This window comes from Pavona decussata, unplaced genomic scaffold (assembly GCF_977016875.1).
Source record: "Pavona decussata unplaced genomic scaffold, jaPavDecu1.1 SCAFFOLD_64, whole genome shotgun sequence".
In the NCBI taxonomy this organism is placed as follows: Eukaryota; Metazoa; Cnidaria; class Anthozoa; order Scleractinia; family Agariciidae; genus Pavona; species Pavona decussata.
Genome location: NW_028145484.1, coordinates 1216270 through 1228359, shown reverse-complemented (window position 1 = coordinate 1228359; position 12090 = coordinate 1216270). Strand labels below are relative to the sequence as shown.

The following is a 12090-nucleotide window of genomic DNA, read 5'->3' as shown; positions in this document are numbered from 1 at the left end:
GCATCAGCATCAGCTGCATGCAGCTTACATCGAAAGAATCAAAAATAAAAAACCGGAAACGAATCAATTTGATTGGGTCAGAGGATTAACCTTCGCCGTATTACTGAGTATAAGCTGTAAAAACAGAAAGCTTACCTGTGAAATGTCAGCCATGCCTTCCTTCGAATGTTCGCGCGAAATTTGAGCTCTGGTATCGTGACGCATGATGGGAATTACGTGCGGAGTAGGCCTGGAGCTAAGCAAGGAACAAAATGGCGGACGAAAAAAGCATGTGCGTTTAGGAATCTATTTTGAGCTGAAATACAGTTTCTTGGTGATTTCCTAGAACTTTATTCCGATTGTCCAGCTTTTTAGTACAGACTGTTACACGTAAGTATTTTTTCTGGAGACTGATACGTAAAGTTTGTTAAAGATTTAATGAAGCTTTTACTGTGTTTGATGAAGCTCATATTAAAATTAAAATTAACAGACAGTTTTACTTCTGCATCACAGGGCTTAAATCACCTGAATCAGTTATGTATAGAGCAAGATCCTTCAGTGCTTTAACCCAATCCATTTTCACAAGATCGCATGTCCTGCAGACAAGTCTTTTCCAGCCTTTAGTCAGGAATCTACCCTGTGTGCCAGCTGTGAGGTGTTATGCAGGGAAGATCAGCCCATGGCACAGAACTTGGCAGCTAAAAAGAACTGTGAACAAGAGACTAGCCTCACCAGTGATACTACGGGCTCTTAGCTCTGTTTCACCAGTCGACCTGGCTAAGGAAATTGCTGCTTTGAAGAACGCTGATGGACATTTTCACTTGTACAACCATTACAAGAATTCTTCTGGCATGACGCAGGTAAACAGAGTTACAATTTTGCACCGCTTGGCCAGATTTGCTGTGAGCACACCAAGGAAGAATTTCACTGCAACAAAGAAGGTGTTGAAAGAGCAACAGCAAGCCTTTCATGATTTGCTAAAGAACATTGCAGCTGATTTTGACAAGTGCAAACCCCGTGATTTGGCCAGCATTGTTTGGTCCATGGGCAAGTTAAGGGAGAACGTTGTGTGGTTTGTTTCTGAGTGTGAAAATGAAATCTTGAAACGGGATGAGAATTCTTTCATGGCCCCAGCGGTCTGTCAGCTGCTGAATGGCTTTGCATCTCTTGACTTGAAGAGAGCCCAGTTTTTCACTTGTGTTGAGAAAGGAGTTTTAGAGGGGAAACTCAAGTTGAAGGATTTTGAAAATAGAGGACTATCTGGAGCTTTGTGGTCGTTCACAAGAACTGGCAATGGAAGCGTAGAGTTCTTCGAAAAAATCCAAGAAGAGATCTTGCAGAGAGATGTCAAAACATTCACCACTCGGCAACTGGCACAATTCTTATGGTCATTTACTGAGAAGCAGATGCAGTGTGATAAATTGTTTGAAATTATCAAACAGGAGATTCACGAACGTCCATTGGCAGATCAGTCCAATGATTGGATTAAAATGATTTTGCGTTCATTGGCAAAGATGGAGATAGCTGAGGAAGACAGCATTGATTTGTTCAACAGATTAGGTGAGGAACTGATGACAAAAGGCATTCATGACTTTGACACTGGAGAACTTGCAATTTTAGCATGGTCATTTGCTAAAAAGTGCCCAAAGATGGATGCAATCTTTGATTTTTTGGAAGAGGAGATCAATGTCCGCGAGATCTCCGATTTTAGGAATCATGAATTGTCACTCCTTTTGTGGTCCTTTGCTAAAGCCGAGCATTTCAGTGATGATCTCTTTGCAGCCTGCCAAGAGGAAATTCTGTCTAGGAATCTAAGCTTGTTCAAATCTGAACAGCTGAGTCAGTTGGCATGGGCATTTGCAAGATCAACAGTACCAAGCTCTGAATTCTATAGCCGTCTTGAGAAGGAAGTGCTGGGCAACACAAGCAATTTCTCCGACAACGAGCTCTGTATGATTGCACGTGGATTTGCGCAAGCTTCTTCTGGCACGCAGAGGCTGTTCAAGAAAATCGAAGAGGAGGTATTGGACAGGGAAATTGTTGAGAACAAACCTAGTTTTATACCAGAGTTAGCATGGGTGTTCTCTAAGTGCAGTTACCAGGCTTCACTGCTGTTTGACGAAATAGAGAAGGTATTAAAAGGTCAAGGTAGATCCTATTACAATGGCCAGGAACTAAAAATAATAAACTCTGCTTTTTCTAAAGCAGGGAAAGAATTGCCATTTGTAAATGAAGGGAGGAACTTGGATAAAAGAAAGACAAAGCGAGGGAAAGGATTGACATTTGTTTCAGCAGAAATTTGAAACAAAGACAGCTACCAAGTACAATGTAAATGGAAAATCAAAAATTCCGAAAAGTGTAAAAATAGACATAGTGCTCATCATGGAAAAGTGAGGACAACTACAAACAATGAAGAAATCTCATATATTCATAATAATAATAATAATAATAATAATAATAATAATAATAATAATAATAATCTTCAAATAATTCAAATAAGAACACATGGTTTTAAGTTTGAAAAACATGTTTCGGATGACCTACTTACAGTGTGACACACCTTACCGTGGCCACCCAACAAACTCTTTTTTACAAGTTAGCCAATCAGGATATCTTCCTCCTTGTTCATAAAATACAAAACAACATAAAATTCAATAACATTCAATAATTTGTTGTTGCATCACTTGCCTGTTGGACTTTGCAAGGAGGCGTTCATGACCGTTAATCGAATTTGCGTATCCTGATTGGCTAACTTGTGAAAAAAGTTTTTTGGGTGGCCACGAAAAGGCGGCTGTTGTTCCGTTAATTTGAAATACTAATAATAATAATAATAATAATAATATTATTATTATTATTATCATCATAATCATAATTCATTGCAGGATTGCACCAGTAATAATATCATTTTGGGGAAAGGCATCTGTTCAATGGAAAATTAACATTTTATGGATGGCATTCCCTGCGACAAATTAAGGTTCTGTGGTAGAAATCTCACACTGGATGATTAAGGGTCCATCCCTGTGAAATGTCTCAGAATTTTAATTCTGAAGAACTTTTGAAGATAACTTTGGGGTGGGGAGATGAGTAATGTAAGGCTTTAAGGTTTAAAAATTGTAGTGAGCATTGGAGCTACACTTTTTATGCAAGCATGGTAATGTGATTTTTGCAAACCACAAACTGGGATCAATGGTACATAAACCAAACTGATTTTCAAGACATTTTAGATGCCATAATAATTATGGGAACAAAAATCATTTGACTGATGCTGCCCCCAACTTACTCAAGTAAGCAAAAGCAACGCGTTGTCAGTAACCTTAGTCAGCAAACTTTTTATTGTGGTTTCACACTTTAGAAGCTATGGCTACAAACACACATACATTAAATTTTCAAAAATTTCAACATTCTGACAACTTCCTAGCTGAGCATGAGTAGGGAGTTGAGTTATTAGGAACCTACAGAAACTAGAAAAGGTGCAAATTAATTGAAGATACAGCTACACAATCAATGTTATGCCTGCGTAGACGTCAAGTCGTGTCACCAGGCTGCAGGCTTTTATTGTATGAAATACAGACACTTAGTGGTGAAGGTTTAAAATTTCATGTAGTGTTCGACTTGCTATTGAATACTGTGGTAAAATGTAACCTCGTTCCAGGGTCTCTCCTCTTCCTGAAGAAGAAAAACCATGGGACTGAGGTTGGGGTAAATATTTATCCTGAACCCAATCTCCCTCACAACTCAATCAGCCTACTGTTAAAATTTGCACCACCACTTGCTATGCCATTGATGGGTTATTGCATTTAATTTAGTGCACTTTGTGCTTTATCACATTATTAAGGAGCCCTTAATTAAATTAATCTATTACTTAACTAAGTTAACATAGATTATAACGATTTAACCATTGAAATGCTTAATCTGCATCGAGGAACTTGTAGATGGATTCTGTTTGTCAACTGGCCTACTGCTTCACTCCAATCTTGTACACTGTTGTCTGTTTGTAGGTTTCTCCAGGACGAAGAATAGGGCTTGGGAAATTTGGCTGTCAGAGAGATGAAAACAAAAATGACTGCTCAGTAATGGTGTACTAGCCCAGGGGGGGGGGGGGGATACTTGGGCATAAACGTGACGGGGGAGGGGGTCCGACATATTTTTTTGGGTCTAAAATTTTTAACTCATGTATTTTATTGGGTTGAAGATTGACCGTGTATATTTTTTGGGTCTGAAAAATCTGCAAGTATTTTTTTGTGTTCGAATTTCCGCCAGGCTAATAGTTCTTACGCAATTCAAGCCAAAGTTCCCACAAGATCCGAAAGCATGAATCGAATATGTATTTTTTTTGGGTCTAAAATTTCCAGTCTTGTATTTTTTTTTGTGTGCACAATATAAGGTCCATGTATTTTTTTGGGTGCAAAATATAAGGCTCCGTCGACTCCCCCCCCCCCCCCCCCTTCACGTTTATACCCGAGTACCCCCCCACCCTGGGTGTACTAGGCCCTTCAATATTGTAATAAATGCAAATATATTCAAAAGAGTGGTTTCCAATTGAGTGTCATAAAACAAAAACCGAAGCAATTACTCTGGCCAATGGCAACAGATGTAAACAACACAACGAGCCAATCAGAATTCACAGCAAATATATGCAACTGGCGCCAAGTGTGGGAAAACGCGTGCGGCAAAAACATGATTGGTTTTGGTTTGGATTCCCATTGGTTGAGAAAGTGGCGTTAGTTTTGTTAACCAATCACAGAGCTTAGTAATGCAAAGCCAAAGCAAATGTGAAATTACTTTTGACACTCAATTGAGAACCACTCTAAAATACACCGTTTCCATGATCACATTTACTAACATGATTGATAGCATCGGGATAATCCTGAGCCTCCAAACAGAATGCACCGTACTTGGGGTAACGCACTCCTCCCTTGCCAGGCGAGCCATCCAGACCATTGCCGCTATAAAACTGCACTCCTGGTTGATCAGTGAACATTGTCAGCATGCGTCCATTAGTTGGGTGAATAACTCTGGAAAAGAAAAGGCAGGATATAAACATATGATTGACAAATTCTTGCTGATTTAAGTAGCTTTTTATATTTTGTCTTCTAAAAATCATGGAAAATTGGCAGTGAAGATAAACAGTATTAATTTTGCAAGTTGGAAATTCTGTGTGACAGTATGCTTTTTTAGTGAATAATTTTTGAGTTAAGTGGGAAGCTTCTTGTCAAGAACAATAAAATGTGGGCTAAACTTTTGAGGGTTAAAAAAATACTTAGTTGTGATATTAAAAATGAAAAACAATGCAACTCATTTATTTTGGGTGACTGAATTTTCAGTGAATCACTTACAGCTGTACAAAAATTTATTACAGTGAAAAGCTTCAAGTCCACGTGGAATGTAAAGTACTGTGAGCTTGACTTTTTACAATCCAATACCGGCATTCAAAAGCCCTTTACAAAAACATTGAATATGAAGTACAAATGTTTTTGACCAACTTCTTCAATAAGATCACTTACTGTGCACAGTATTCCTTGCTGTCCGTTAAACAGTAGTTGTGGTCATAGCCACCAATCTTGGCTATATCTTGCCCAATTGGTTTGGGTTCCAAGAAGTCAAATGCATTATTTGGGCTTGACACAGAGCGCTTCTCACCTAAAGACAACCATGCAAAGAAACATCCAAACATTTGACTTTCAGTCTTCAGTCAAGATTTGTTACAAATTAGTGTGATTGTATGCATTGGGATTCGATTTTGATAAATGGGGAGTGGGTATAATTAAGACCGCAAAATCTGCATGGCAACACATTTAATAACTATAAGTTTGCAATTAACTCTTGCCTAGTCAGCCGTAGAGCATGGGGGGTTTGCAATGCCTGTGCCGAATTTAAGCATTCATGACATTTTTCATATTGAAGCCAACACTATAGCCTGCATAACAGGCGCTTATTGAGCCGAGCAGGAAGAGAGAGACATTAAGCGCGACTCGCGGACGTGGAGCGCAAGATGAGGGGGAGAGAAAAATAACTGCCTGTCGCCAGTGTATTGTTCATGCTCTTCCGACCGATCGTCTGGTGATCGGAAAATGCTGATCAAACTTGGTGGCTTTTCCTAAAATGTATCTGACAACAATTAGGTATGGCTCCAAGTTTGTCATTGATGTTTCCATTCTCCCATTCTGTGGATGCCAAAGGAAACAGATATTAACACTCCAGGTTCCATTACCATGGCTTTAAAGTTCTTGAAGGTACAAGGCCTCACCACCCCCCCCCCCCCCCCACAACCAGGGGTCAGGAACTGACATAACGAAAAAAGCCCAGGTTTAATGATGTTAACCTGAAATTTTGAGACAAAAATAAGAATTTAACAGAACCCTTCATTCTCCAGGGCAGGATTTTAGTTTTTCAGACATTTTTGACAGCAAAAAGACATCACAAAACTACAAAAAGAGATCAAAATAAGTATATCCACGTGAAAGATACAGTTACACATTTGAGTTTTCCACCATTGGGCAGTTTCAGAAAATATCCATACTCCCCCTATGGAAGGTTTTTGTTTTGCACCCTCCCCCCCCCCCCCCCTCAGGATATTCCAGTTTAGCTTTATACTTAATTTTGGCTTTTAAGACCCCCCTTTCACTAGGAATTTCCAATGACCTTCCTTGGGGTGGGTATGGATTTTTTTCTGGAACTGCACATTGTGTTATCCAAAAAACAAATTAGCAGGAAACCCGAAATTTCAACGAATTGTACACTTACATGTACATCTTTCGAATAGTCAGAAATTTTACTCTTTTTTTTTCTAGTCTAAGACGAAATATTCCAAAAGTCACGAGAAAATTAAAAATTTCAAGGGGTGATGGCAGACTTAGCACAGTTACTGTTAGTAGTAAATCCCTGTCCATGTACCTGTGGGTATCTGAACATCATTTGTTGGCAGGTATGTAGGGGCTTTTATTTGAAGTATGTGATCCAAAACATCATGTTCCACCTACAAGGAAAACAATGAGATTATGGCCTTAATACCACAAGGGGAGGGGGCGGGCGCACACCAGTGCTTTTGTTAATGTGTCAGAATTCGGGTGAGAAGACAGGCCAGAGGGATGGTAGTCCAAGCCAAGGTTGGTCGAGGGAATAGGGAACTTCAGCAACAAGAATTGCAGCAGCAAAAGTAATGTGCAGTTCCAGAAAAAATCTATACCCACCCCATGGAAGGTCATTGGAAATTCCTAGGGAGAGGGGGGTCTTGAAAGTCCAAATTTTAGAAGTAAAGTATGAAGATAAACTGGAATTTCCTGGGGTGGAGGGCAGGGAGTGAAAAACAAAAAGCCTTCCATTGGGGGAGTATGGATATTTTCTGGAACTGCACAATGTCAAAAAAGCAATAGGTTTCAGTTAAGAACCAAGACAACAATTATTTTGTACATTTCTTTGCTGGCACTACACATTGACTAGGGCATGAAATTTCCTGATGGTGCATTTTTATGGGGGACATAAAAACACAATGACGAATTTTTCTTTCTTTTTTAAAACTTGGGTGTGGTCTTCAAGAATTCAATTCCAGGAAATTTCACCTAAATTTGACATTTAAAACAATTAAAAAAAATTGCAACGACTTTCAAAAAAACACAAATTTATTTTAACAGTGATGTATTTCCTGCTGTAACTGTTTCTTGTCGTGAATCATTGACATTTACCTGCAGCACAGTTTAAAAATAATTTATTACTCAGCAATAATCAGGCTGTTTGAGAGTATCAACATGTTCCATTGAGATGCACATGTATGTTTTCAATCTGCAAGCACAAAACTCATAACATGCAACAGCAGCTAAGCATTCAAATAAAGACAACTCTCACTTCACCTGACCAGCCAAGTTATAGTAGCCATGATTGGTGAGGTTGACAATGGTCGGAGCCTTGGTCGTTGCCTCGTAGTTGAGCTTGAATTCATTGTCATCGTTAAATGTAAAGGTAACACACACTGTCAGCTCTCCTGGATATCCTTGGTCACCATCAGGACTGACAAAAGTAAACTTCACCTCGTTATCCCCAATGACCTCACTCTTCCAATTATGCTAAATGAAAGAACATTTTCAGAAAAGCTCGTAAAGATAAAAGAACTCTGAACAGCTCATTATCCCATAACTCAAGAAATTATGCTTCTGACGAGTTCATGCATGATACTCATGTGAAACACATGAAAAACAGCATGCATAACTTGTAGGTTCCAGATTTATACATGCCTTAAAAAAATAACTCACTTTATATTAAGTGTCAATATATTTAGTGCAGAGCACTAATTGGAGACACTTTCTAGATCGAATTGGAATTTAGAAGTGTTGTTTTTTGAGGAGAGGGGAACTGAAATCGGAGTACCCCGAGAAAAACCTCTTGGAGTAAGTACAAGAACCAACAACAAAATCAAGCCCACACATGACGTCAAGTCATAGAGTCAAACCTGGACCACATTGGTGGGAGGCAAGTGCTCTCAACACTGTGCATGCATTCCCTGCTCTCTCCCTTGTCAGAAACACTCTCAATCTTATCAAGTTGTTTAAATAGTCCCTAGTAATAATTATTATCCAGACAGTTAAAAAAATATATATTTCATCACTGACATTAATTTTTATTCCATTGCACATATGCCACACATGACATTCCAATCCTAGCAGTTATATGCAAGATGTTTGTCCCATGAACCTAGTTTAATGGCCTTAGCTCCCATGAGTCTCCTGTAGCTCAGTGGTAAATCTGAAGGTCTTAGGTTCAACTCCTGAAAGGAGCACTCAGATTTTTTCCTAGTATGCCTATCTCACTAATTGCTGAATAATACTTCAATGTTCACAATTATTATAACCTTGTTAAAGCCTATGAATCCTCCATGAAGGCTGTTAGGTGGATCGTTAATGCCTGACCCGTATTCCGTGCCATCCAAAGTGAATACACCTTTGGCTATTCTGTTGGCACATCTCCCAACCGTTGCTCCAAAATATGGTATGTTAGGAAGATACTCTGTAAAAAATTGAGAATTCGAAGTAAATAATATTGAGTACGTATACAGATCAGACAGCATGAAAAGAATGCTAAATAATTTTTATGTACAGTCAGTCCTGATTCCTCAAGATGTGTATTCTGGCTGAAGCATTGGAATATCCCAGAGCAAGTGGATAATCAAGGAATTTTGTTGGAGGAGGGGGAAAGGGTACTACAAATTCACTAGTTTCGTTAAAAAAACATTTTCCATTTTCTTTTTTTTTTCCCCATGGGAGCAGGGATTAGAGGTTGATGGTTGTTCTCTGGAGGAGGAGGAGGAGGAGGAAGTAACTTATTTAGAGATAATTAATGGCCAGCCTTTGAATACCGACAACAAAGAACTTACCCTCCAATGTGTCATATCCCAGAATTATGTCATCCATCTTTCCATTCCTAGCATTAATATTATTTTGATAAACATGATATTAAATGTGAAAATCATTAATTAAAAAGGTTATTATGACTACAGTGGAAGCTCTCTATACAGACACTCGTAAGCAGACAGGTCTTGACTTAAGGCCATGTTCACAAAACCCCATTTGAACTCCGATACACTCTCTGTTTTTACACATTCATGTCAGGCGGTTTCTGTAAACGGCCACAGATGCTTCTTTTGGGGTTGCGATTTAGATTTTTCTTTAAGCTCCCATAAGCGAACACCCAAAAGAAATTCCCAAGTTAGCCTCCTAATGTTGTTTTAATCAATAAACCTCCCGTCCTTGTTCGTCACAATTAGGAGCCCAGAAGTCAGTTCAGTGAAAGGTGCACTCAAATTTTCACAGAAGTTGTTGGACTTAACTCTAACTGGCAGGAAAATGAGAAGCTGTAGCAAGCCATCACATGCGTGAATAGATGCCTTGATGCAGTATACAGTCCTACATACAGCTATCGCTATCATCGCAGCAATGCATAAGGCAATAAAAAAAACGTTTAATACAGTGGTATCTTTTTGCATTCCCAGTGTTTATTGTAAGCTGGGCAAGCTCCCCTAAGCAGCCAGCTATCCTTTACACTTATACAGATTAACAGCCCTTTGCAAGAACCTTTCTAGAAAGCATCCCAGTCCAGTTACAGACACCTTTCTCGCATCCAAGGGTGTCCGTTTACGAGAGCTTCCACTTTAATTATTAAATAAATGTCGTTAAATATTATTTAACAAGGCAAAGTTAAAATCTAGCCACAGCTGTTCAACAGTATCAACAATAGTATGAGTCGCAATTATTGTTACATATACGTGCCTGCAAATCTACAAGCCAGGGCCTGGTTATTTGGAAGCCAATTAACGAGCAAGCCCAAAGTGCGAGACATGCAACAGGAGGGGCGTCCCTCCTGCTGCATGTCTTGCGCTTTGCGCTCACAGCACACTTGCCGCTGCTTGCCTAAAAATATGCAAAAATAATAACACCTGTTCCGCAGGCTACGAGTCAATGTTCCCTGACTAGGGGCCCCCTCGAGTGTTTAAAATCTGTGAGTCAGCAAGCCATGCGAGCCAATTGCAAGGTGTGAGCCATGCGAGTCATGCAAGCCACAGTACAATGTTAATAAATTTATTTGGTATATTTACATTCGCACAAACCACAATATTAAATTCTTACAGTGGGACAACATAAACTAACAATGTCTAGAAGACATTTCGGACATATCATGTTGGTTGAAGTGACTTTGCATTCACTACTTCACCAGAGAAAGCATCACTGGCCGCCTAGCTTGGACACCTGACTTGTAGCCCTTTATCTTTTTTTTTACATTGGTTGGCTTCTTCTATCAATGGGTCAAGCTGTTTTGCTGGCTTGATCCGCCAGTATTGATATTGGGGCATTGTAACTTCCAACATCAACGACTGGAATTTATTTTTGGACTGACTGTCTTGGAAGTAAACTTTATGCAGATTTGGGTCTTGTTTAAAATGAAAAAAGTCGGATGCAGTCTTTTTATTCACAGCAATCCCTTAAGCTAAACAAAGTCCTTTTTAAATCAAAGTGCCCCCCTCAACCCCTTCATCTCCAACATACGACTTGGGATCCAAACCACATATGAGATGATCAACATTTGTGATGCCATATTCCACTGCAACCAAGGGTACGTTTAGTACATCATTCACGGCTTTGTCGAAGACCTCAACCAATCAGTTAATTTGACGTTTTCCGAGTTTTCGCCAAGCTTTGGTACATACACACTAACTGATTTGACATTTCACCGTAAAACAGGATCATAGGCGGTCATTTCTAATTTGGTGTAGTCACTAGCAACACTTTCACAGCCATCCAAACTTATAGGCTCATCAGGAAGTACAAAGTAATCTTTGCACGCAGCCGTATCTTGTGTTCTGACGAAAGAATAACATGATCTACACCAAAATCCAATATCAAAATTCATCCAAGATGTTTCACCCATATTTCATATTTTGATGCACCAGCAACAGTTCTGGCAACCGAAGCGAGATAATGGAATTTTCATGAAGTATTTCAATAAATTATTTGAAGCACTTTTGTAGCTAAATTTAAATTGTTTGTTGGTGAAATGATCAATGACCTCTCAGACCGATCAGAGAAAAAACTGGCTCGCATAACCCTGTGACTCGGGCGGTGGCTCCCATGGCTCACTGAATCGCAGCCGATTTGGTAGATCCGCCCCCCTCGGTAGTTAATACACACCCTCCCCACGTTGCGCTTGCCTTTACAAACCAGGAAGGCGAGAGTTCGACCGAAGCCTACAAGTTTCGAAAATCCCACGGAAAAAGAGGGGATCGTGACAGTCTAATTCAGGAGGGGAAGCCGTTTTTGTAAGCAAGAGGAAAGATTGTGACCATCCAATTCCCAGGAATCGTCACGAAAACATCAAGTTAGCTTACCTATCTGGGCATTTCAATTGGACAAGAGTAGCTCCATATGTGATCACCGCCAGCTCGAGTCCATTGCTGTTTCGAATAGTATATTTGATGACTTCTTCCCCGGATGGGGTTTTACCAAACACCTCCTGCGAGACAACCATGCTTCAAGCCCGCTGTTTGTTCAACTGAAGGACGATGAAGGACTGTCGAACTGCCCTGAAACAGGAAGAATTGCGCCCGCAATCAAAAAGACCTCATCGTTT

General features: G+C 39.7%; 3 protein-coding genes and 1 long non-coding RNA gene across 5 annotated transcripts in view; 2 read left to right on the top strand and 2 right to left on the bottom strand.

The window, feature by feature from the left end:
* Positions 1-206, bottom strand: part of LOC146478325 (uncharacterized) — a 120050-nt gene extending 119844 nt beyond the window's left edge. For both annotated transcript variants that reach the window (XR_014865103.1, XR_014865104.1), the window contains exon 1: positions 136-206. This is a non-coding gene — a long non-coding RNA (uncharacterized LOC146478325). The remainder of the gene's footprint in view (positions 1-135) is intronic.
* LOC146478318 (microfibril-associated glycoprotein 4-like) overlaps positions 1-12090 on the top strand; it is a 193619-nt gene that overhangs the window by 76477 nt on the left and 105052 nt on the right. The window lies entirely within an intron of this gene.
* Positions 234-2481, top strand: LOC146478324 (uncharacterized). The gene is made up of 2 exons (XM_085111854.1): positions 234-369; positions 493-2481. The coding sequence occupies exon 2, from the start codon at positions 516-518 to the stop codon at positions 2280-2282; it is 1767 nt and encodes a 588-aa protein (XP_084967980.1). The 5' UTR covers positions 234-369; positions 493-515; the 3' UTR covers positions 2283-2481.
* On the bottom strand, positions 3293-12073 carry LOC146478323 (galactose mutarotase-like). Its single transcript, XM_085111876.1, has 8 exons — positions 11849-12073; positions 9344-9390; positions 8822-8976; positions 7827-8039; positions 6874-6955; positions 5484-5619; positions 4823-4994; positions 3293-4015 (listed from the first exon to the last, which is right to left on the bottom strand). The coding sequence occupies exons 1-8, from the start codon at positions 11986-11988 to the stop codon at positions 3935-3937; spliced, it is 1026 nt and encodes a 341-aa protein (XP_084968002.1). The 5' UTR covers positions 11989-12073; the 3' UTR covers positions 3293-3934.